Here is a 25,515-nt window from a genome sequence, read left to right on the forward strand (position 1 = left end):
GTAAGTCTGACTTTACAACACTGACCGTTGGATCTTACTGAGCATGCCTAATGTTATGAAAGACTTCAATGTTAAATTTCTTAAATTAATTAAAAATCAACCGTGCATTTTTTTTAACTTTTAAAGTGCAGAAGATGAAGGTCAGATTATGGGGCAAAGTCAGTAATAGGATTACAGGTACTCTGTGAACGTGGATTTGTTTTAATTAATTTTAACAAATTATGAGTCCAACAAGAGTCTGGATCCCCCCCCGTTGTTTTACACTTTGAACTCTCGGTTTTCTCTGAGTGTTTTGTGTATCGCCATGAAAACTTAAAGGGTTGTTAAGCAAGCGTTTCTGAGTTCAGGACTGTAAATTTTGTAAGGTTTTGTTTTGCAATGTGCTTATGGGAAGCAGCAGAATGGCATGGGGGGTATTTTCAATTTAACATTGCGGAATGCGAAAAATCCATGCTGGCTATAGTATACAGCCACTCTCCTAGCTGCATAATTCTATCTACCATTGTCTGACTCTTGTCCACATTGCAGAAAAATATTCAGTGTGAAGGCAGCTAATTATATGTAGTTTTTATTGACTTAAAAAAAAATACAATAAAAAGAAGAGTTTAATGAAAAATGAAGAGTTCAGCTAAGTGATATCATTTCACATAACTACTGTAATTATGACACCACTGTTTTGTTTTTTTTGTAATTCTCTTATAATATCCAAGCCCAAAATACAGGATGGAAGCAATGCATTGCTACAAGTTAGCCAAGTTTAGTTAAGTATTGTGACAGATTTCTTTACTTCAAAAAGCTGAGACTGGAAATACCACCTGAGAGTTTGAAAAAGCAGCTGGGTATCATATTTTGTAAGTTAGAATTCAAGAAATCTGACAAATATTAAGATTTTAACTACCTGAATCTGAACTAGCTGTTCATTCACTGATGCCTATAAGATGAAAACAGATGACTATGATGAATGCCTTTACATGTTATCAGCATGAAAGGAATTCCACAATTTGAAGGAGCTGCAGGTCATGCATGGCTCTCGGTTGTGCGGAAGTTCATGTGCAAAGGTCTCCTCAATGCACAGGCATAAGGGGAGCAGGACCAGGGAACTGAATGATGTCAGGGATGGGGCTACCTGCTTGTTCAACACATGGAACTCTGTTTAGGAAATTTATGAATGTAGGGTTTTTAATGTATGATCAATGCAGAACAGACCCCCATGGTGGCTTAAATATAAGGAGATAGTTGTCTACAGGTAGCAAACCAGTAGTAGCTTCTTAAACAATAACATATCAAAACAGCTGTGTGTGAAGAAGACCTACCTCTGTTTTTGACTTCTGCTTTGATGCTGTAGAAGCGGCAGATGAAGTTTTTAATTCATCCTTCAACTGTGAGATTTTTCCTGTTAGCTCTTTCAGGGTCTTCATGATATCTGCTCTTTCCTCTGGTTTCATAGCTTTATTCTTTTCCAGTTTTGATATTAACATCTACAAAAGTTAAAATTGAGACCATACTAGATTGAAAAGTTTTCATCCTTTATACTAGATTGAAAAGTTAGCACCCTTAAAATGCTTACTAAGTTATACTCTTCTACTAAAAACTAAAATTAAATACACTTACACGTTGCCACCCTGGGCTCTTACTGGGAGGAAGGGCGGCATATAAATCTAAGAAATAAATAAAAATGAATAAATGGGGAAAAAGTATACCTTTTGACACTCTATTTGTTTCTCCAGCATTTCTTGCTTTTTCTTTCTCATGTCTTGTTGCAACTTCATTGCTTCCTAATCAAAAAGAAAATGCTTTTAGAAAGCTAAATGGCACATCCTGATTACTATGGCTAGAAAAAACAGATTTAAGTCACAATTTTAAGCAGTATCATAAACAGTATAAATTTAACATAATTTTCCACCAACTGTAGCACAATAGTTTCCTGGACAACAGAATTATCTTCCATCACTGATAGAATTTGTGTCAAGCAGAAGAGACACAGCCTGACTGTATTCATGGCTCCAGGAAAGCTGTTCCCTCCCTGTCCTTTGCATGCTGGTTTAAGCAATATAAAATAAATGCCTTTGGACATCAACTCCAGACAGGTAGCTCATTATGCCTAGAGTTTTTATTACCTTTCACTCTATTCCAACAGCAGCCATTCTATGCTGAATTACATGGTGCTTTTTGAACTTGTGAAAGATTGAAATCCTATTCTATTACATGGAATCAGGGGAGCTAGAACACAATGAGAACCTTGCTGGTCATGAACCAATCTTTCCACATGTATCAAATGCTGGATAGCAGGTGTAGAGTTCATAAACAGCATGTAACAATTCAAGGGTTGCTGAACCCCCTCCCCCAAAGCTCAGCTAACTGCTCAAGGAAGAATATCATTTAACATGATGAGACTGAATGACATTTTAAAAAGCCAAGGCTCATCGTATGTAGGCCTAAATTCTCAAGACCAAGCTTGAAAGAAACACTACTATTAAAGTAGAGGTTTTCCCCATCTGCTGAACGTAGGTTGTTCGCACAGCCATCAAACAAGAATCCAGCTAAACTTCAAATATTGGTACATTCCATTCAGAACTAAGGCAGGACTAACAGGAAAATGTGTTACACACTGAATTGCATTTTAAAAGGTCATGGCTATTAAATATTACAGAATAATATGCCAACAGTTACCTGTTTCTTTTTAAAAACTTCTTGAACATCATGAGATTTATTTCCTGTACCAGGTTTTATGGATGTCTTCAAACTGGAGGAACTGTAAACCATCTTTGTATGGCTAATTGAAGTGGGAAACATCTGAAAGCAGCAATATAATTTGTAATGACACATGTATCATGCATCAAGATTAAGCTTTGTGCGAGCAACTTGCATATTATGGTTAGAAACAAGGTTCTTAAAGATGAAACCAAACTACAAAATAATTCGCTGAGATATTTTACTGGTTGCGTGGAAATTAAGACTCTTACCAACAACACATGGACTTGACATTAGGAGAAATGTGTCCTTAGGCTTTCAAAGAACTAGAATTAACATGGCAGATACAAAATCATTTTCAAAACTAACAGCAGGATTATGAAGGGGAAGACTCCACATGAAATCACTCTAAAGAAATGGGATGTGTAAGATCTTTTGACTGGGAATTTCTCCTAGTTCCCTTCTTTTCAATAGCTTTCCCATAACTGCATCAATTATGTACTCAATAGGTAGAGTTAACAAGAATTTGCTGTCGCTATCATAGTTTAAAGAACGTGTACTATAAAGTTTGCCTGGCAATAGTGGAGAACTCACTCCATTTTCTAAAAGGATTATGACCTCACTATCTGTTCTTTTAACTGCTGCTGATCAATCTGCTCATCAGCTGTTGAGATCTCTCCTCTCTTTTCCTGCCTTTTTTGATAGCTCTATTACCTGGCAGGCTCTCCAACCCTGTCATGCCTTTAAGGTGAGAAAACTGCAGCCTTTAGGTGGGTGAAAAAATGTGAGGTCTGTTTTTCCAGTTGTTGCTGTTATTATGTGCCTTCAAGCTGACTACGAGAAGTGACCCTATGAATCAGCGACCTCCAAGAGCATCTGTTGTGAACCACACTGTTCAGGTCTGTGGCTTCCTTTATGGAATCAATCCATCTCTTGTTTGGCCTTCCTCTTTTTCTACTCCTGTTTTTCCCAGCATGATTGTCTTTTCTAGTGAATCATGTCTTCTCATGATGTGTCCAAAGTATGATAACTTCAGTTTCATAATTTTAGCTTCTAATGGTAGTTCTGGTTTAATTTGTTCTAACACCCAATTATTTGTCTTTTTCGCAGTCCATGGTATGTGCAAAGCTCTCCTCCAACACCACATTTCAAATGAGTTGATTTTTCTCTTATCCGCTTTTTTCACTGTCCAACTTTCATATCCATACATAGAGATCGGGAATATCATGGTCTGAATGATCCTGACTTTGGTGTTCAGTGATACATCATTGTATTTGAGCACCTTTTCTAGTTCTCTCACAGCTGCCCTCCCCAGTCCTAGCCTTCTTCTGATTTCTTGACTATTGTCCCCATTTTGGTTAATGACTGTGCCAAGGTATTGATCATCCTCTCTCTGAGCATCTCCTGTTTTTCTTGATCGGACTGCTATCACTCTGCAGGCCTTGACACAGCAGACTTTTAAGGATGAGAAGATTCTAGGCCAGTGGTTCCCAACCTTTTCTCCCCACGGACCCCAAGAAAATTGCTGAGAGTCTTGGCAGACCACTGGAATAATTTTTCTGCCTGTTGTAGCAACTGTAGTGTGTTGCGCTAGATCTCTATTATTTTTAGTTGTGTTTTTGTTGCTTCTTTTATTTATTATTTTGCATTTTATTGTACAGTATTACAATGTGAATTCCATACAGGAAAATACAATGTAAGAAATAAAATAAGCAGTAAAAATACAATTAGAAATCAATATGATTATTTAATGCAGAAGTGCGGCAGACCACCTGAATGAAGCTTATGGATCAGTTTTGGAACCCCTGTTCTAGGTCTTATTTGCATGGGAGATGGTGGGGGACAACCAAGGAACTCTTTTCTCTTCTCTATCCCTAGGGGCTTTAGGGAAGGGTGGACTGGTGCATTTGGCAGCTTGCCAGGTGAGACAAAAGCCATCAAGAAAGGCAGGAGAGATGAAAAAAACCCAGGGCTAGTCATATAGCAGAGTGAAGCAACCCATTTCAGGCAGTATCAGAAATTGGTGTTGAATGCTGCAGCAAGACTTTTTAAATTGTTGGCCCCAGCACTGGAATGGTACAATTTAGGCTCTGTTGTAGGTAGCAAAACATTTGAGCTGGACTGAACAATAGCTCTAGACACATCAGCAGTAGCCGATGGAACGAAATTATAATCGTATCAGTCAATGGATGTGTGTGTTTCTAATCTCTCTCTGGGATTGCAGTGCTTTTCAATGAAAACTATAATAGCACAGTGGCCGTCTTTTCCCCCATAGCTAAATTGAGTAACAGTTGACACCCACACTGAAATCTTTAGGAGAAATAGTGCCACTATATATTTGGCACTCATAAAGAGTGGTGAGTTGGATGGTTGGTTAACATGATCTCCTGAAGGTCCCTTCCAACTGCATTGTTCTTGGTTCGGGGAGAGAGGGTTGGTGGACTTGAAACCTACCAGGCAGGTTTCACCAAGTCACGTTAATCATTAGCAGGCTGATGGGTCTACAGTGGTGGTGGTATGAGGGGGTGAAGTAAACAGCTTAGCCATTGTCCTGTTGGATGCTGAGCCAGGATTCAGTTTAATATAGTAAGGCAAATGCCCGACAGAACCAGGCACACAAACACCCTAAACCATGTAAAGACAATGATTTAAAAATTTAGGATTCACAGATGGAACATGAATCATTACACACACACACACACCCTACCTGAGCATCCTCTGCAGAAGCACTGGACTGGTTAAGTAATAATTGTTGAGAGTCTGGCTGATTTCCACCAGTTGCTCCAAGACGATGTTTAACTGGAGCCTTGTTGATGACATAGGCACCTGATGGGAGTGGTTTAGTCACCTGCATGAGTGCGTATTAAACAGAAAAATGTGAGTTTTTCTACTTTGAAGCACCACAGACCCACACTGTTCTCTAAAGGGCATGGGAAATATAAAGCACCCAGGATTGTACGAGGGTACTACACCTTTGGCATACTGCTGTGCACTGTTACAGCTGGAGGCTGTGTCAGCATTTGTTGCTGCAGGTGAAGTTGGTGATGAAGAGCTGGTGAAGTCTGCTGCTGCTGGGATGGCTGCTGCTCATTGTTTTCCCGGTGCCACAGAACTCGTATAAACCGATTGTTCAACACTGCCTCTGTGCTAGAAATTGCTTTTCTGGCTTCATCATTTGTTAAGTACTGAATTAGAGCAGCTTCAGGATCATTCTTGAAGGCAACCTAAGGAATATACATTTAGGAAAGACATGACATAGTAACAGGAGCAGCAACAGGAGAGGTGCAGTAGCTGGAACACCTGCAGAGCAAACTTCTTGCCACTTACTACTGCTCTGCATTTTGCTACTGTCCTCTCTGAAAGGAGGAGAGAGGCGTCAGCCCATTCCTGGAAGAAGACCTACTCCCCCAGTGATTTGCAGCAGCTGGTTTTGTGGCCCAGACTCCTGGGTGGGAAATTCCCAGAGCAACACACCTGGCCCCAAGGCTGGGGGGATGTTTATGTTTGCATTTTATTTTTATATCTGCTGGAGGGCGGGTGAGGAATTGTGTTACTGCTTTGGCAGCTAGATTAGTGTGCTGCCAAAGCATTCTGTGGCTGTATGGAGGGTGGTTATTTTACGTTATTTTTGTTTTGTTTAATATATGATACATGATTTTGGCTTTTAATTATGTTGTTAAGTTGCTTGCAGACTTTCAGGTAGCAAACAACGAATAAATCAACTAAATAAATAATACTGCATGGGGGGAAAACCCCAAAGTATTCAAGATATAATACTGCATGTAAAAAGGTTTTAGTCCATAATCCCTAGGCCCATATGCAATGGGCATCTGAGCCTCTTTTCTGTAAGTTGCTAATCATATAATTCCTTAAATGAAATCGCAGTAGCAGAATCAAATCAGAAAAGTAAATTTTCCAGAAATTAAAGTCATGGGGGTGGTGGTGGATGTTTGCTAAAATATTACGTGTATGTAATAATTTAAAAAATATATAAGGGAAGCCTTCCTGGTGCCCACAATGATCTCTGAAGTTTACAAATGGTTAAATTGATGCTTCCTGAGCATTTCTGTCTTTGGATGATAGATGGCGCTACAGCCCACCTGATGGCATGCTATGGGGGAAATGATGCTATTCACATATAGTGCCCAGAACATGGGGTGGAGGTGAGGTCGGTCTTGTTGCACTAGTGGTAATCTTTGAATGTGTGCAGCTATTTAGTTGAATACCATCCCTTGTTTTCCCCAAGGGATAGCACTACAGTGCTATTAATATAAGAACCAGCAACCTACTCAACAAAATATAAATTTGGCCACTGGTACAATATACTCACTCCTTGCAATACTTGAATAAATCAACATGGAGTAGTTTTTCAAGCAAAACTTAGATTTAATTACTCTGCCAGACAATGTAGCACAGACCAATGTAGCATATGTAGATTGGTCCCAGAAACTTCCAGTTCAGCTCCCCTTCACATTGTAGCATTACTAAACACAAGTGGCACGTTACTGGTTTTACCTGAATGTTGACAATTGTTCCAAATTTGCTGAAATGTTCATTGAGTTGAGTAATATTGTTTAGTTCTGGTGGGATTTTACGAACTTCCAATTTGGTGTTTGTATACTGATTCTTCTTCAGGAATCCTGGCTTATTCTGGTTATTAGCTGGTCTGAAGAAAAAAAGATGGCTTGCATCTCAATGTAAAAAATATAATTTAATGCAAAAATAATCATTCATTTTTATTGTTTATAGCCATAAGAACTAAGTTGCTGGGCCAAACTTAAACCCATTTAGCTAAACACTGTCTCTAAAAATGACCAGTCAGATACCCCAGGAAATGGAGAAGTGGAATAATCCATCACTGTGTTCCCACCATTAAGTAGTTCTCTAGCTATCAGAGCTAACAGCCACTGGCAGCTATCCTCTGTAAATTTGCCTTATCTATTTTAGAGCAATTACAATTCACAACTTCATTTAACTTTGAATCTTATATACTATGATTTACTTCCTCTTTGATTAACATATTTCCAAGTACCAGCCATTTCACAGAACACAGAACCAGTCTGAGCTATAAAAGGTTAAATCAGGATGTGCTAAATAGGCGTAAATCTTTAACCAGATATGCTCACTAGGTAATACTGGACAAGTCACCACTGTAGGGCTTCATTACACTTTGTGTGTCAGACTAAGTATGCAGGTTTTGAAGCAAACACCATTACATACAAAGAGATGTGTTTAACCACCAAGGAGGGTTTCTAATCGCATGAGGATACAGGCCAGGGAGCAGTAATTGGCCACTGCTCACTATATATGGGTGAGCAGACATGCATTTGGGCTTCAAATGCTATGGTGTTCAACTGTGCGGACACGATAGATAAGCTGTTAATGCAGCTTGGGAAGATGATGTGGCCCTTTATCTAACCTATTTTACAAAATTGTTTTGAGACAAAATGATAAGGATTTGCAGTTATCTGTCCCAAACCTGGAAAACAGAGAGAAAATCACTCCTCAGCTATGTTGCCAATGGCTGGTATCCAAGTAACATGTCCTGTCAACGCAAGGATTATCACTAGTACAACAGGACTTCCCCTGTGCATGCCCTGTGCCCTCCCCAAATCTGCTTCAGACAGTTGGGAGAACCCCTAGAAAAGATTTTGGGAGTGCGGGGGGGGGGCAGAGTCCCACTGCGCTAGCGGTAATCCTTGTACTGATGGGACAGTGACTTCGTGCTACATTGGATACAACCCAGAATCTTGACATGAAAGCCAAAGAGCTTACCACTGGAAGTGGGCAGATATACAGCATATGTCAGCATTCCCCAACATGGTGCCCTTCAGATGTTTTAGACTTCAATTCTCATCCACCTCAGCCAGCAAGGCTAACAGGCAGGCATGATGAGGGTTGCAGTCCAAAACATCTGGAAGATACCAGTTTGGAGAAAGCTGGCATTCATGAAACCACAGGGTATAAAATTCCAATATAATCTTTATAGCATTATTAAACACACAAGAGGAATTTTTCAATATTTCTCATAGATTCCCATAGATCCACTAACTCTCAAACAAACTGGAGTGATTTTATTCTGCCATTTCTTGAAAGCTCTTACTTCACAATCCAGGGTTTCTTTGGAGACGGCCCTTCTAAAGTGTTTGAAACTCGCTTCCTGTTGTCTGGCTCAAGCACCACTCTAGATACATTACTGCTGTTACTTGCAATGCCAATTGGAGGTTCGGTCTGGATGATAATGTTAGCTCCTGGAAAGAAAGCAAAGGCTTGTATAGTTGTAGTGGACTGGAAGCGGATTATATTCATAAAATAGCAAAGTGCGAATTTGCAAGAATAAATCTTTCTCTATTAGCTTCCCTTAAAAATGTATGCAGTGCTGAAGTTATAAAATGTTGCAAATTCAATATTTTTGACAACAGAAAACACCAAAAATAGGTTGGGCAAAATTAGAGATGCTCAGGCTCAAGGAACCTGCCACCAAGTGGTATTCAGAACTGACAGTTTTGGTGAAAGCCGAAAATCTAATGCCTAAGAATTCTGATCACTTGAAAAACCAAAACCATTGCACAGCAGTGATGACAGCATGTGACACACTGACTATGTCTGCAAATACAGGTCACATACTCACTGGAATTTTACCAAGAGTAAATACTTAGTTACACTGTAAGTCCTCCTGGCCGTGCTGTTTTGTCCACGGGCTTAATAGTTTCTGCAATCTCCAGAACAGCATGAAGTCTGGTAAGGTAGCTAGTCATTACATCGAGCATACAAAATCCAGTTATCTTGGAAATAAGCAATACAGCAGCCCTTGCATCATCAGCTGTTGGAATATATCTATATACAGACATCCCCACAAACTATATCACTTGCACATTATAAAGGTAGATATAGGTCAAAAATAAGGAATGTTGGAAACTGCCTTACACTAAGTCAGACCATTGGTCCATCTAGCTCAGTATTGTCTATAGTGACTGGAGGTGGCTCTCCAGGTTTGGGGAATGAACCTGGGCATGCAAAGCAGGTAGTTACCACTGAGCTACAGCCCTCCCCCTAATTATGAATCTACACAGAGTATTGCTGTTATGTGCCTTCAAGTCGACTAAGACTTATGGCGACCCTATGAATCAGCGACCTCCAACAGCATCTGTTGTGAACTACCCTGTTCAGATCTTGTAAGTTCAGGTCTGTGGCTTCCTTTATGGAATCAATCCATCTAATGTTTGGCTTTCCTCTTTTTCTACTCCCTTCTGTTTTTCCCAGCATTATTGTTTTTCTAGTGAATCATGTCTTCTCATGATGTGTCCAAAGTATGATAACCTCAGTTTCATCATTTTAGCTTCTAGTGATAGTTCTGGTTTAATTTGTTCTAACACCCAATTATTTGTCTTTTTCGCAGTCCATGGTATCTGCAAGGCTCTTCTCCAACACCACATTTCAAATGAGTTAATTTTTCTCTTATCTGCTTTCTTGACTGTCCAACTTTCATATCCATACAGAGATCGGGAATACCATGGTCTGAATGATCCTGAATTTAGTGTTCAGTGATGCATCTTTGCATTTGAAGACCTTTTCTAATTCTCTCATAGCTGCCCTCCTCGGTCCTAGCCTTCTTCTGATTTCTTGACTATTGTCTCCACTTTGGTTAATGACTGTGCCAAGGTATTGATAATACTTGACAAGTTCAATGTCCTCATTGTCAACTTTAAAGTTACATAAGTCCTCTGTTGTCATTACTTTACTCGACATTCAGCTGTAGCCCTGCTTTTGTGCTTTCCTCTTTAACTTTCATCAGCATTCATTTCAAATTGTTACTGGTTCCTGCTAGTAGTATGGTATTGTCTGCGTATCTTAAATTATTGATATTTCTCCCTCCAATTTTCACACCTCCTTCATCTTGGTCCAATCCTGCTTTCCATGTGATATGTTCTGCGTATAGGTTAAATAAATAGGGTGATAAAATACACCCCTCTCTCACACCCTTTCCAACTGGAAACCAATCGGTTTCTCCATATTCTGTCCTTACAGTAGCCTCTTGTCCAGAGTATAGGTTGTGCATCAGGACAATCAGATGCTGTGGCACCCTCATTTCTTTTAAAGCATTCCATAGATTTCATGATCTACACAGTCAAAGGTTTTGCTGTAATCTCTAAAGCAAATTCTTCTGAAATTTTCTTCTGAAATTCCTTGGTCCATTCCATTATCCAACATACGTTTGCGATATGATCTCTTGTACCTCTTCCCTTTCTAAACCCAGCTTGGACATCTGGCATTTCTTGTTCCATATATGGTAAGAGCCTTTGTTGTAGAATCTTGAGCATTACTTTACTTGCATGGGATATTAAGGCAATAGTTTGATAATTACTGCATTCCCTGGGATCCCCTTTCTTTGGAATTGGGATGTATATTGAACACTTCCAGTCTGTGGGACACTATTTAGTAAGCAAATCAGTTGTCCATGAAACCAGCCGGAGATAGGAGTTTCTAGGGCTTATTTTACAAACACAGTTACAGCACATTCCTATCAAGAGATCTTGGGATAGATCTATTTATTTATTTATTTAATTTGTATACCGCCCCATAGCCGAAGCTCTCTGGGCGGTTTACAGCATTAAAACAAATATACAATTAAATGTTTTAAAAACGTTAAAACAAATATACAATTTAAAACACATATTTTAAAAACAATTTAAAACACAATTTAAAAATTTAAAACAATATAAAAACAATTTAAAACACATGCTAAAATGCCTGGGAGGAAAGTCTTGACCTGGTGCCAAAAAGATAACAGTGTTGGCGCCAGGCGCACCTCGTCAAAAAGATCATTCCATGATTTGGGGGCCACCACTGAGAAGGCCCTCTCCCTTGTTGCCACCCTCCGAGCTTCCCTTGGAGTAGGCACCCAGAGGAGGGCCTTTGATCTTGAACGTAGTGTACGGGTGGGTTCGTATCAGGAGAGGCGTTCCATCAGGTATTGTGGTCCCAAGCCATGTAAGGCTTTACAGGTCAAAACCAGCACCTTGAATCAAGCTCGGAAACATACAGGCAGCCAATGCAAGTCAGCCAGAATTGGTTTTATATGTTCGGACCGTCTGGTCCCTGTTACCAATCTGGCCACTGCATTTTGCACAAGCTGCAGTTTCCCAACCGTCTTCAAAGGCAGCCCCACGTAGAGTGCATTGCAGTAATCTAATTTGGAGGTTACCAGAGCATGCACAACTGAAGCCAGGTTATCCCTGTCCAGATAGGGACGTAGCTGGGCCACCAACCAAAGTTGGTAGAAGGCATTCCGTGCCACCGAGGCTACCTGAGCCTCAAGTGACAGAGATGGTTCTAGGAGAACCCCCAAGCTACAAACCTGCTCCTTCAGGGGGAGTGCAACCCCATCCAGGACAGGTTGGACATCCACCATCCGGTCAGAAGAACCACCCACGAGCAGCATCTCAGTCTTGTCTGGATTGAGCCTTGGTTTATTAGCCCTCATCTAGTCCATTGTCGCAGCCAGGCACCTGTTCAGCACATTGACAGCCTCACCTGAAGAACATGAAAAGGAGAAATAGAGCTGCGTGTCATCAGCATACTGATGGCAACACACTCCAAAGCTCTGGATGACCACACCCAACCGTTTCATGTAGATGTTGAACAGCATGGGGGACAGAACTGACCCCTGCGGAACCCCATACTGGAGAGTCCAGGGTGCCGAGTAATGTTCCCCAAGCACCACCTTCTGGAGGCGACCTGCCAAGTAGGAGCGGAACCACTGCAATGCAGTACCTCCCACTCCCAACTCAGCCAGTCTTCTCAGAAGGATACCATGGTCGATGTTATTGAAAGCCGCTGAGAGATCAAAGAGAATCAACAGAGTCACACTCCCCGTTTCCCTCCCGACAAAGGTCATCATACAGGGCGACCAAGGCTGTTTCCGTGCCAAAACCAGGTCTGAAACCTGACTGAAATGGATCTAGATAATCGGTCTCATCCAAGAGTGTCTGGAGCTGGCCTGCAACCACTCGTTCCAGGACGTTGACCAAGAATGGAACATTTGCTACCGGCCTATAGTTAAGATTTTCTGGGTCCAGGGAGGGCCTCTTCAGAAGTGGTCTCACTACTGCCTCTTTCAGACAGCCAGGGACCACCCCCTCTCGCAGAGAAGCATTAATCACTTCCCTGGCCCAGCCGGCTGTTCTATCCCTGCTAGCTTTAATTAGCCAAGAAGAGCAAGGATCTGGCACAGAAGTGGTTGCATGAACCTGTCCAGGTACCTTGTCAACGTCCTCAAGCTGCACCAACTGAAACTCATCCAAGAAATCAGGACAAGGCTGTGCTCTGGAGACCTCGCTTGATTCACCTGCTATAACACTGGAGTCTAAGTCCTGGTAGATGCTAAAGGTTTTATCCTGGAAGTGCCTAGCAAATTCATTACAGTGGGCCTCAGATGGTTCTACCATGTCCCTGGGGCCAGAGTGTAATAGCCCCCGGACAATTCTGAAGAGCTCCGCTGGGCTGCAGATTGATGATTTGATAGTGGCAACAAAAAAAATTTTTTTTTGCTGCCCTTACTACCCCTAAATACAGCTTACCATAGGCACTTACCAGTGTATAATTGCATTCACTAGGAGTTCGCCTCTATCTGCACTCAAGCCATCTCCTATATTGTTTCATCACTCTCAGCTCTGGGGTATACCATGGAGCCGTACGAGCTCTACACAGGAGAGGGCGCTCAGGAACAATCATGTCAACCGCCCCGGTCATTTCTGTATTCCACAGTTCAACCAGGGTTTCGACAGCAGCGCCAGCCCTATCAGCCGGAAAACTCCCCAGAGCCCTTTGGAAACCATCCGGACCCATTAGTCTCTGGGGGCGGACCAGCTTAGTAGGTCCCCCACCCTTGCAGAGGGGAAAAGCCACTGTAAGTCTAAACTTCAGCAAGCAGTGATCTGTCCATGACAGAGGGACTGATGTCAGGTCCCCCACATTCAGATCACCAACTCCATGTCCAGTTGCAAAAACCAGATCTAGAGTATGCCCTGCTACATGTGTTGGGCCAATGTCGTATTGGGACAGTCTCATGGTTGTCGTGGAGACCATGAAATCCTGAGCCGCCCCAGATAAGGTGGCGTCGGCATGGATGTTGACATCCCCCAGAACCAACAGTCTAGGGGATCTCAATAGTACACCTGAGACCACCTCCGTCAGCTCAGCTAGGGAGTCTGTTGGGCAGCGGGGTGGGCAGTACACCAACAGAATCCCTAGTCTGTCCCGCTGACCCAACACAAGGTGCAAACACTCCAGACTAGTAGTCACATGGACAGGGTGCTTGCAGAGGAAGATGGAGCTCCTATAGACCACAACACACACACCCAACCCTCAGGTGTACCCTGATGCTGTACCAGGTACCCTGGTGGACATAGCTGGGAGATACTGACTCCCTCCTGCTCACCCACCGTCTCGGTTATACATGCTAGATCGGCTGCCTCATCCACAATTAAATTGTGAATGAGGGAGATCTTATTATGCACCCATCTGGCATTTAGCAGCAGCATCCGGAGGCCTGAGTACTGGCTGATAGGGCAACCAACGAACCAGCGGGTGTGGGGAGGACCGGAAGAAGGCACAGCCATTAACTGCCTGGGCCGCATTCCCCTTTCCTGGCAAGTCCTCCTCACAATGCCATATCTCCCTCTACCTGTCACTACACTAATTGGGCCCCCCTCAAATCTCCCCACTTGGCTCTGAGTCCTCTCTCCCAGGCACATAACCGAAGACCCAGAAAAGGCAGACAAAGCAGGAGCCACCTCAGCCAGCCGGCTTATATATCCCCTCCAGAGAAGGGACAGGTGGAAAAAATTAGCCACAGCTGGCTGAGTACCTGGGGCCTGGTCCTGCAAGGCACGACCCCCACAGATCAGAAGTCTAACCGGGAAAGGGTGGTGGTGATGATAGCCAAGCAGGAGCAGCAGCAAGCAGGCAGGCAGCAGCAAACGGCTCTCTTTCCCTGGATGGCGGTGTTCCCCTTCCTCCTGCAGGCACTGGGTCTCCCAAGCCACCTCAGCCAGCCGGCTTATGTATTCCTTCCAGAGAAGGGACAGGTGGGAAAAAAAATCAGCCACAGCTGGCTGAGCGCCTGGGGCTTGGTCCTGCAAGGTGTGACCCCCGCAAAGCAGAAGTCCAACCAGGAAAGGGTGCTGGTGGTGGTAGCTGAGCAGCAGCAGCAAGCAAGCAGGCAGGCAGGCAGCAGCAAATGACTCTCTTTCCCTGGATGGTGATGTTCCCCTTCCTCCTGCAGGCACTGGGTCTCTTAATATTAATATTAGGTATGAACTGCAAATATCTAACAACTCTTATAGGCCAATCTAGATCCAATTCCAAAGTAGAGTGGACTGAACAGCACTGGTTGTAAATATACTAGCCTTTCTCCCTTGCCAACCAAAGCATTGTACACAGGAAAAAAAAGCCAGCACCATCATTAGCACTGGGTCCATTTGCTAAGAACGTCAAAACCTGAAATGTTTCCTTGTTAAGCAAGAATTCAAATCCTTCAGTGTTTGGCTTCAGGAAACAAAATCTCACCTCTTGGATTTGTATCCATCTCACCAGATGTTAGGCCAATAAGGTTTGGACGCTGCATTGGTGTCCTTGAAAAGAACTGTCGATACTGAGATCTACCAGTACTGGTAATACTAGGAGCCTCTGGATTGTAGCCATCTGGTTCATAGGTATCTATTGTGAGAGAGGAAAAAAAAGACAGAAAGGATTTCTCATTAGTTAAAAGATCCTTATGTGAACAGTTATATGCATTTAGGCCAGGATTATGGGCACGATATACTAAATATTTAAATATTATTTAAATAGTTTCATCTCCTGTTCTGCAACATAATGGTCTTCATGGATTATCCCAAACTGAGATCCAATAACTTACTACTCGATGAAGTCAATAACTTGGAAAGACAAGCCAGTTTCTATTGGTTATACCTGACAACATCCCTAGAAAATGTTAGGGTGGATCCAAAGAAGACTGAGCAAAACTCTGCTTGCGCAAGGGGCTTTCCTGCTTCTTTCCCCCACTACAAAATTTGACGTGTCATTATGTATGAACCAGAGTCTGTAGCTTAAAGCAGGGGTGGGAAACCTGTGACCTTCCAGATGTTTTTGGATTATAGTCCCCATCATTCTTGACTATGGGTCATGCTGGCTAGGGCTGATGGGACTGGAGTCCAACATCATTCGGAGGACAACAGGTTCCTCACTCATGGTTTTAAACAAGCTCTGGTTAAAAAAGGCTAGTTTTATAAACCATTGTTTGAAACTGGCTTCTTTAGAATCTAAATAGACCTTTTAAAAAACCATACTTTCTGGTTTGCACATCATGACAAGCAGATGTTGCAGAGAGTCAATCTAAATTCTGTGGAAGTGCTTCACCTGGCCTGGGAGGAGGAAGAGAATGTGCAAGCCCAAGGACTGCTGTGATTTTTTTCTGCTTGCAGCACTAAATTGTGATTAAGCGTTACATTCAAACTTGGTCAATATTAAAGGTTTCCCCCCCATGCAAAAGCAGACCTCTTATTCTCTATTGAAAAGCAATTTTAAAGTGACAGGAAGGTGCTTTTCAGACATTTTGTAATGGGACCAAACTGTAAACGATCTCATCCTTTTGAGTCCGACACCAGAATATCTTCTCAGTAGACAACACTTAACAAGTTGTCTTTTATTTTCCATTCTCAATGTTTATATAGGTATATTCAAGCAGTATGCATTTGAACAGAATTTAAGCATGACATAAAGAAGGAGGGAGGCTGCTTCTTAAAGGGGCTGCACAATAGTGTGCTATCGGGTAAGTGAAAGAGTGAAAAAAAAGCCCTCCATCATGTGACCACTTAAGAACATGTCATGATTCAACATTTGAGAAGCACTGCCATACCTATTTGCAAGCACCACAGAATTTAGGGAGTCAGTTCTGGAGGTCAACAGTCCACACTATCTTCTAAAGGATAGCTTAGCTCTTCCTTCACAGCACCATCCATCTGCTTATTTCCTCCTCCAATACAGTATTTCAGTCATTCTTCCCTTTTCCTCCCATTCCCTTCTTCTAAAAGTGCATGTTAGTGCAAATAAACTGAGTGCTGCTATTGCCTCCCCTCTCAGTACCTATGTCATATCTAAATGGATGCTCAGATGTATGTAAGGGCAGTTCGGCAATGGAACCGGCTGCCTAGGGAGGTGGTGGGATCCCCTTCGCTGGATGTCTTCAAGCAGAGGCTGGACAGCTATCTGCGGGAGATGCTCTAGCTGTGGATTTCCTGCTGTGAGCAGGGGGTTCGACTCGATGGCCTACAAGGCCCCTTCCAACTCTATGATTCTATCAGATTATAACCAATAACTTATTTTGCACCAATAAAATTATCTAGACACTGGAATGACGTTGTCTTACTCTTGTTCTCCAACAGTATAATAACTCAGGCATCAACATGGGATGGTGGCGATGGGTCAGCTTTCAATCTTAAAAAAACTACATTTTACATATTCTCGTAAAGTTAACACTAAATCTTTATTGACATAATTCTGCACACTAAATCTAGTCCCTCTCCTGCTTACTTCCAGTCTTGTATTTGATATTCTAGTTCAAGCTAAGGTAAATTTTTGGTATCATTTTTGTGTAGGGAACGGAAAGTTGGACTTACTGTGAAGTGTCGTTCTGGTCAGAGGAGAGTGGAGCAGACAGGAATGGGTTAACTCTCCTGGAGGCAGAGTCAGCACTATAACACAAAAAGTTCAGCTGGTGGCCAGCCGGAAGGGGAGGAACCTTCTCCCATTCTCCAGTTTGTGACACAGCTGTAAAAAGCTGAGTACTGAGCAGCCGGCCACTCCACCTACATGAACTTGAAACTTGAACAGAGGATAGAATAAGAACAAGCGTTAACAAATCAGCCCACAGTGCCAGGAAGGGATGAAGGGAGCCCTTACTACTCTATCCAGAGGGTGAGTGACCAGCGGTCGCCAGAGGGTTTCCAGAGAGGTGCCCTCCCTATCCCACAGCCTAGGTTTTGCTGCAGGGTGGGGCTGTCTGCTCCACTCTCCACTGACCAGAAGGACACTTCACGTTAAGTCCAACTTTCCGTTCTCGGTCAGCAGAGGAGTGGAGCAGACAGGAATGGGATGTACCTGAGCAGTCTTACATCTTTGGGTGGGAGCAAACCTAGGCCATCACCCTCTGAAGAACCCTACTGCTAAAGGCAGCTTTGGCAGAAGCAAATTTATCCACCTTGTAGTGTTTGATGAAGGTGGATGAGTGAGCCCAGGTGGCGGCTTTGCAGATTTCCTCCAGCGGGGCATCCTTGTGGAGCACCGCCATGGTGGCAGCCCCTCTAACTGAGTGTGCAGTGATCCCTGGAGGGGAAGCTCTCCCTTTTGCCTGATAGGCCTCAACTACACAATCCCTCACCAAGCGGCTGATGGTGGACCTGGACACCTTTAATCCCTGCGCTCCTTGTTTAAAAGACTCGAAGAGGGCCTCAGACCTCCTGAACAGTTCTGTATGGTCCAGGTAGATCCGAAGTGCCCGCCTGACATCGAGTTTGTGCCACTTCTTCTCCCTGCGATGGACTGGGTTGGGGCAGAAATTGGGTAGAGAAATGTCCTGTCCCCTATGGAACGAGGAATTGACCTTGGGTAGAAAACTGGGATCAGGGCAAAGAACCACCTTGTCTGGGTGAAATATGCACAGCTCCTCCCGGATGGAGAGGGTCCCCAGTTCCCCCACCCTCCTGGCTGAGGTGATTGCCACAAGAAAAACTGTCTTGAGGGTGAGGTCCTTAATTGGTATTGAACGTGCTGGTTGAAATGGATGTTGTGAGAGAGCTCTAAGGACTAACGAAAGATCCCAGGAGGGAAACCTGTGTTGCACTGGAAATGACAGCAGAGTTGCCCCTTGGAGAAAGTGTTTGACTCGAGGGTGAGAGGAAATGGAATGGCTCCCCACCGTCGGAAACACACTGCCTAGGGCCGCCGCCTGTCTCTTGAGTGTGTTGGGGGCTAGCCCCTAGTCCAGACCGTCTTGCAGAAAGTCAAGAATGATGTGAATGTGGCATTCCGTGACAGGTAACTGTTTGGGTCTACACTACCTGTTGAACGCCTTCCATGCGAGGTCAAATTCTCTGGGTGGATTGTTTGCGAGATGCCAGAATGGTGGAAGCAACCCTTTTAGACAGCCCCTCTTCATTTAGCCACTGCCGCTCAGCCTCCAAGAGTGAAGCTGGAGCCACTCTGGGTCTGGGTGAAGGATGGGTCCTTGTGAGAGGACTGGAGCTGAGGTCCACTAGGTCGGAAAACCACAGTTTCCGTGGCCAGTGTGGAACCACCACTATCACCTGGGCCTGGAGAACTCTGATTCTGCGCAGCAGCCTGGACAAAAGAGGCAGAGGCAGGAAGGCATAGAGGAGTCCCCAAGGCAAGGGGGCTGACAGGGCATCTATGTCCTGGGCGTGTGGATCCCAGCCTTGTGCCATGAACTGGGCATTCACAGATGAGGCAAACAGGTCCATGCATGGGAGCCCCCACTTCCGAGTGACTGAAGGGCCCACTCTCCCTGGTGGACTTGTTCTTGGCTCAGCCAGTCGGCTTGTGTGTTCAGGATCCCCTGTACATGTATGGCCAAAATGGAAGCCAGGTGCCTTTCTGCCCACTGGAACAGCAGGTTGGTCTCCCTCTGAAGAGGGCCTGATTTTGTGCCTCCTTGTTTGCAGACATGCGATTTGGCTGTGACGTTGTCGGTGCAATCCAGCACATGAGTCTGGTAAATAAGAGGTAGGAACTCCTGGAGTGCTAGTCGGATTGCTCTAAGCTCCAACCAGTTCATTGACTGGCACCGCTCCTGCATTGACCACTTCCCTGTGCGATGCTGGAGCAACAGGTTGCTCCCCACCCACATAGGCTCGCGTCTGTGGTGACTGTTGAGACTGTTGGAGCTTTGAGGGATGGCATTTCTCTAGATGAGGTAAACGTCCCCACCACTGGAGGGACTCCCGCACATGCTTTGGGAGGGTGATGAGCCAGTTCTGGTGCAAGGTGATCTGGTCCTGATATGGAAGCAGCAGCCACTGCAGGGCTCTTGAGTGGAAGCGTGCCCACAGTACTGAGTCTATGGCTGCTATCATGGAGCCCTGAAGCCGAGCTAGTTCCATCAGAGGAGCCTGGCTGCCTTGCAGGCACGTGTGCAGCTGGTGCAGGAGAATGTCCATGCGATCGGTGGACAGGAAGAGCTTGCTTTGAGCTGTGTCCATGACCACTCCCAGATGTTGAAGGCGCTGGGTGGGTATCAATGGCTCTTGTCCCTGTTGATGATGAAGCTGTGGTTCTCCAGACAGTGGATGGTAGTCTGGAGATCCCATTGCGCCACTGTCGCTGAAGAGGCCCTCACCAGAAGGTTGCCCAGGTAAGGCTATATGTGGACTCCCCGAGTGTGAAGGTGTGCCACTACTGCTACCATTATTTGGTAAACACCCGTGGGGCTGAGGTGAGGCTGAACGGCATGGCCCTGTATTGAACTGGTGGTGGCCATGCGCAAAGCGGAGGAAGCGTCTGTCCTGCTGGAGAATGGGACATGCAGGTACACCTCTGAGATCTATAGATCCCAGGAAGTCCCCAGGTTGAATGACTTCCGCAATAAGCCTGAGCATCTCCATCTTGAACTTCTTTGTCCGCAGGAAGAGGTTCAGGATGGAGTGGTAACTGCCATTGCGTTTAGGGACTGTAAAGAAGACAGAGAGGATTCCCAAGGACCACTGATACTCTGGCACGGGTTCTATGGCGCATATCTTGAGGAGGTGAGAAATGGCATCCAGAGTTCTCTGCAGCTTCTCTGGCTGACGAGATGGAGGAGCTGTCCTCCATCTGTTCTGCGGGATGGTGGCAAACTCTAGGGAGTAGCCAGACTGGATGGTACTCAGTATCCATTTGTCTGAGGTGGAGGCCGCCCAGGCATGTGCAAAATGTCTGCCCCTCACCTGGGCTGTCCTGGCATCATGCATGGCTTTGCTTGACACTGGGCTTGGGGTTTTGACAATGTTTGTTGCCTTCCCCGCCACTGGAGGGTGTGGAACGGGTGCACTGGCGGGAGAAATTCTAGGAAGAGTTCCAGGACTCCCGGAACTGATGTGTAATCCTATAGGTAGTTGGATAGCCCTTGGGATGAAAGGAATGTGAAGCCTTCTTATGGGATTTGTTATCCTTCCTGGGAGTGGAAGGAAGAGCCTTCTTTTTATCCTTGGTCTCCACCAGGTGGCGCTCTAGAGACTTGCCAAAAAGCTGCCCATCTGAGTAGGGCAGAGCTGCAAGACTGGCTTTGGAGTGATGGTCCACTTCCCATTGTTTCAGCCATATATTGCGTCTTACTACCACTCCATATCCAAGAGCTCTTGCTGAGTACTGTAGGCTGTCTAAGGAGGAATCTGCTAGGAATTCAGCTGTTTTAGCCAATTTCTGCATCCCCTTCCTGACATGTCTGGCATCGGGAGGCACTTCTGATAGTAGCGCTTTAGTCCACTTTACTGCAGCCCATGCCAGGAAGGAGTTGGCTGCCGAAGCTCTCATGGCCAATGCAGATGCTTCGTGTGCGCATTTTAAGATAGCCTCACCGTGCCTTGTCACTTTGGTCTGAAAGAGTATCTGTTCCTTCTTTCGGAATAGCTGCCTTGGCCCCGAGGGCAGACACAGGCTCGTCAATGGCCGGGACTTGAGGGGTTGTCATGGTCATGGCAGAAAGAGCATATAGCTTCTTGGATAGAGCATGTGGAGCTCTGGATTTGGCTGGATGATCCCATTATTCCTTAACAATGTCCTTGAAGAACTTTGGAAAGGGAATGACCACCTTCTGATCCCCTGACCTGGGGAAGACTGTGATGTTCCTGTATTAGTGTAAATAGGGTAAGTGCTGTTTGTATAGGAGATACATGGTAAGTAGAATGAAAGAGGAAGGGGGAGTGAATGGGCAGTAGAATGTTGGATGATTGGCTGAATGTTTAAAATGGCTGACAGTATAAAAGGAAGAATGACAGGTAAATCTGGGTGGTGGTGAATGTTAGTGGGTTGTTTTGGTGGGTTTTGAGAGGAGATTGTGTGGAGAGTTGGTGGATGTGAGGAGAGGGTGGAGTTCGGATTAATACTAAGACCAGTACCTCAGGAATAGATGAAACCATATGCTTAAGTGCCTTTTAAAGAAATCTTGTTATCTTTGTTATTCAATAAATACTTTTGGTTTACCAAAGGCCTGATCCTTGGCTGGGGTTTCACAGACCAGAAAGGAGGGTAAGGTAAATACCAAGGCTGAAGGATAACAAATGGTGGCAGCGGGGAAGGGAAGAATAACACCACAAGCAGTCTGAGTAAATCAAAGGGATTGGGACAGCTTAAGCACGCAGTCACAGAGGTAACCTAATTGAGGGAGACTCAGGCCGAGTCTCTGGGACTACTGGCTATAGGACGTGACTGGTGGTGCTGCCTAGCAGGGGGATCTGTTCAGATCTCTGCTAGAGTGGGGAGAGAAACCATAAAAAAGGTCAGTCCGGACTGGTGGAGTCCCTGGTGGTGCCTAGAGACAGGCAGTAACCACGAGCAGGTAGGAACCTGACAGGGAGAGCCAGGGAAGGGCGTCACAAAGACGTCTGAAGATCCCTGTTCCCCTTCCTGTAGTTCACCCTCCTGAGGAGTTTCCTTAGGAGGGTCTAACTGAAGGCAAGCCATAGCCTTAGAAATCTACAGCCTCTTATGCACCGGGGATGGCATAGGGAAATCCTCCTGAGAGTTCCCCTTCTTCCTTTTCTGAGTCTGATGCAGCAGATGACGGGGAAGCGCCCTCCCCCCAGGAGCCTGGGCTGAGGAAAAGGTGGTCAGGTGGGAACGTAGAGCTGGAGCATCTTTTGTGTTTATCTTTGTGCAGTTTAGGCTTCTGTAAGGAGCCCCTTCTTTTACTCTTCCCCCTTTCTCTAACTGGGCTGGCCTCCTAGGAGGAGGAGAAAGAGGAGGAAAGTGAGAAGAAATCATGGCAGCATGCCCTGGAGTGCTTGGAGCCTTTTTTCCTATGTGCACGGGCCCAACGCTTGGCTAAGGAAGCCCCTACCTCCTTCATCATGGCCTTGTTAAGCCAGGCTAGCATGGCCAAAGAGGTAGAGGGCTTATCTAGATGGTGAGATTTGGTGCACTTTTTTCCTGCAGGAGCCATGTGTGCATCTTCCCCTCCCTCTGGCTGAGTAGAAGGGAGCTGAGAAAACGAAACTATTCAGACAGGGAGTCTAGCATGCTTCCCGCCACTGAGGTGAGGGTGACTAATGGATTACTTGAGATGTAAATTCCCCCCCACTCAGGGACTCATCTTCCTCTGCAGAGGCGATAGAAGGGCTGTCTCTTCCCCCAGGCATAGTTAAAATCCCAGCTGAAGAGGGAAAAAGGCAGGAGCTGGAGCTGCCCCCTCCCCCCCATTAGAAAAAGAAAGCTTAGCAGCTTTACCTGAGAACAATGCGGCAAGGAGGCCAACCACGCTCAGTGGAGGCCCGTTGCCCCAGGGGTTTTCTGAATCAACAAAAAGCCTGGGATAGCAAAGGAACAATCCCTGCTCCTCCAAGGTCTTAAAACGCTCCTGAAAGCTTCCCTCTCCTTGGGACTGTGGAAGAGTGTTCGATAAGGGACAGCAAGGGGAGGTGCGAGACAGATCCTGGCCTCCGCCACTGCCAGCCACCTTTTCAGAAAGAACAATCCCTCTCTTCCTCCCTCCAATCTGGCTATTCGGTGAGGGTGGGAAGTGAAAGAAGAGAGGCAGAAGTCTGTGCGCTTCGACTGCAGTTGATGATGATAAACTCTCTGAGAAGAGCAGAGAAAATAGTTAAACTGTTCCTGAATCCCTTATGGGGACCCAGGAGGAATAGGCTGACTCCATTGCTCGCTGAAGGCAGATTAAAAAACTGGAGAATGGAAGAAGGTTGCTCCCCTTCTGGCTGGCCACCGCTAAACTTTTTGTGTTATAGTGCTGACTCTGCCTCCAGGACAGTTATTCCATTCCTGTCTGCTCCACTCCTCTGCTGACCGAGAATGTTATTATTGCACATAATCCACATATACAGCAGCTGACAAATAAATGTGTCCAATCTGGGCTGTGTACATGTGGCAGGAATTCTGCAAAACGCATGCAGTGAAAAGCATGTATACTTGTTACATGTGGTAACACAATTTATTGAGTGATAGATAACCCTTATTAAAGAAACAAGACACCACTATTGCAGTTGTGTAGTGTAAACAACATCACAAGTGCTGGTACAACTCAAGAGTAGTAAGACTACATTTCCTTACGTTCTGATACTGTATATAGTAGATTTTGGGGTAGCGGAGGAGGAAGTCTTGCTCCCACTGGTGCAAGGCTGGGCACTGTAGTTGTCCTTGGCTGGTCACGGTTGTTGATCAAACCTGACTGTGATAGAGACGGCCCTGGAATGAAACAAACAGTCTATAAGCCTAGTTGTGTTGTTTCTCCCTTTACAACATTACAAAATATGGCCCTTTGTTTTGGGAGCCCAACGCTTAATACTAATTCATGACCTGGTCATCTCTCTGGCTTTATGTTGTCTGACCTTGATCTCCTTATCTTTATCCAGCACTCTGCTGTCAAATTCATTCACTCCTTGTTGGTCTCACTATGTGATGCCCCTCCTTAAATCCCTACAACTGGCTTTCTATCTGCTCCTATATGCAGCATAAGCTCCTCATCCTTAGCCTCAAAGCTCTCTAGGACCCTGCCTCCCATCTCTGTTATATCCCAATACATCCTTGCCCACAACCTCCATGTATTCAGCTCTGCCAGCTTTAGCTGGCCTAAGTTCTTCTCTCTTATGTCACCTCACCCTCTTTTCTCTCTTTGCCTCTTATGAATGGAACTGTCTCTCAAATCGTCTGTGTGAATTTGCCTCTCTTCCTTCAAATCACAAGCCACATTGTCTGTATGCATGTGTGTGAGAGCATGTAGGATGGCACTACCTGCTGCCACTTCTGGATTAGTCTACTTTTGTTTTGGTACTACCTCCTGCTGGCATGAAGCCCTAGGAGGGCTGGTGATGAGAGAATGCTGCCCATTCCCCCATCAATACATTTCAGATAGTTGTAATGTTCATTCAGTATTCCAATATACTGAAATTCCATGATACATCAAGCTTTCATTAAAACCATTTTTAAATGGCTAAACTTTTAAAAATAGCAACTTTACAGATGAACAGAAATGCTCTTAAAATGAAACAATGAAGAGTTCTTAAAATACTGTATACTGTATTGCTACTTTGACAAAAGCTCGAACCACATAAGTGCTAGTATTTTTTTAAAAAAATCACCAAGTTTCAGAGAAATTAAAATATTGAAAATGTTTGTTGTTTTTCAAAAAGAAGAAGAAAAGAGACCAGGTCAACTGAAACATTAACCGCTGTGTCATACAGAGCTAGAGGCTTGATTACAGACAAAGTTTAGCAACATGGGTTGTATTCAACTAAGTCCTACTCATAGTAGATTCACTGAAATTAATGAAGCTAAGTTAGGCATGTCCATTAACTGCAAAAGTGGGGCAATCTTAACTTTTAATAAGCTGGAGAAGTTTTTTTATTATAACTAACTTTCTGTGCGAACTAGAAATAGGAAGAGTAAGTGGCATGATAAAAAAACTAACATAATCATAAACTGGTCATTTTGGCATCCTGACACCAAATCATATCTACTCATTCCACTATTCCAGTTCATAAAGCTTTTTTACCTGTCCATTAAAAACAATTCAACATCTTTGCTTACTATTTCATCAACCCC

At 44.5% G+C, this 25,515-nt stretch overlaps 1 protein-coding gene across 1 annotated transcript in view; it reads right to left on the minus strand.

Moving 5' to 3' along the window:
• RBM27 (RNA binding motif protein 27) overlaps positions 1-25,515 on the minus strand; it is a 63,534-nt gene that overhangs the window by 13,609 nt on the left and 24,410 nt on the right. The window contains exons 8-16 of the mRNA XM_061616955.1: positions 24,025-24,159; positions 15,262-15,411; positions 8,795-8,942; positions 7,207-7,357; positions 5,664-5,915; positions 5,399-5,539; positions 2,671-2,793; positions 1,701-1,775; positions 1,314-1,478 (exon numbers count right to left, since the gene is read on the minus strand). Coding sequence (XP_061472939.1) covers positions 1,314-1,478; positions 1,701-1,775; positions 2,671-2,793; positions 5,399-5,539; positions 5,664-5,915; positions 7,207-7,357; positions 8,795-8,942; positions 15,262-15,411; positions 24,025-24,159 — 1,340 coding nt within the window. The remainder of the gene's footprint in view (positions 1-1,313; positions 1,479-1,700; positions 1,776-2,670; positions 2,794-5,398; positions 5,540-5,663; positions 5,916-7,206; positions 7,358-8,794; positions 8,943-15,261; positions 15,412-24,024; positions 24,160-25,515) is intronic.

The sequence above is a fragment of the Rhineura floridana genome, chromosome 3, assembly GCF_030035675.1.
Source record: "Rhineura floridana isolate rRhiFlo1 chromosome 3, rRhiFlo1.hap2, whole genome shotgun sequence".
NCBI lineage: Eukaryota > Metazoa > Chordata > Lepidosauria > Squamata > Rhineuridae > Rhineura > Rhineura floridana.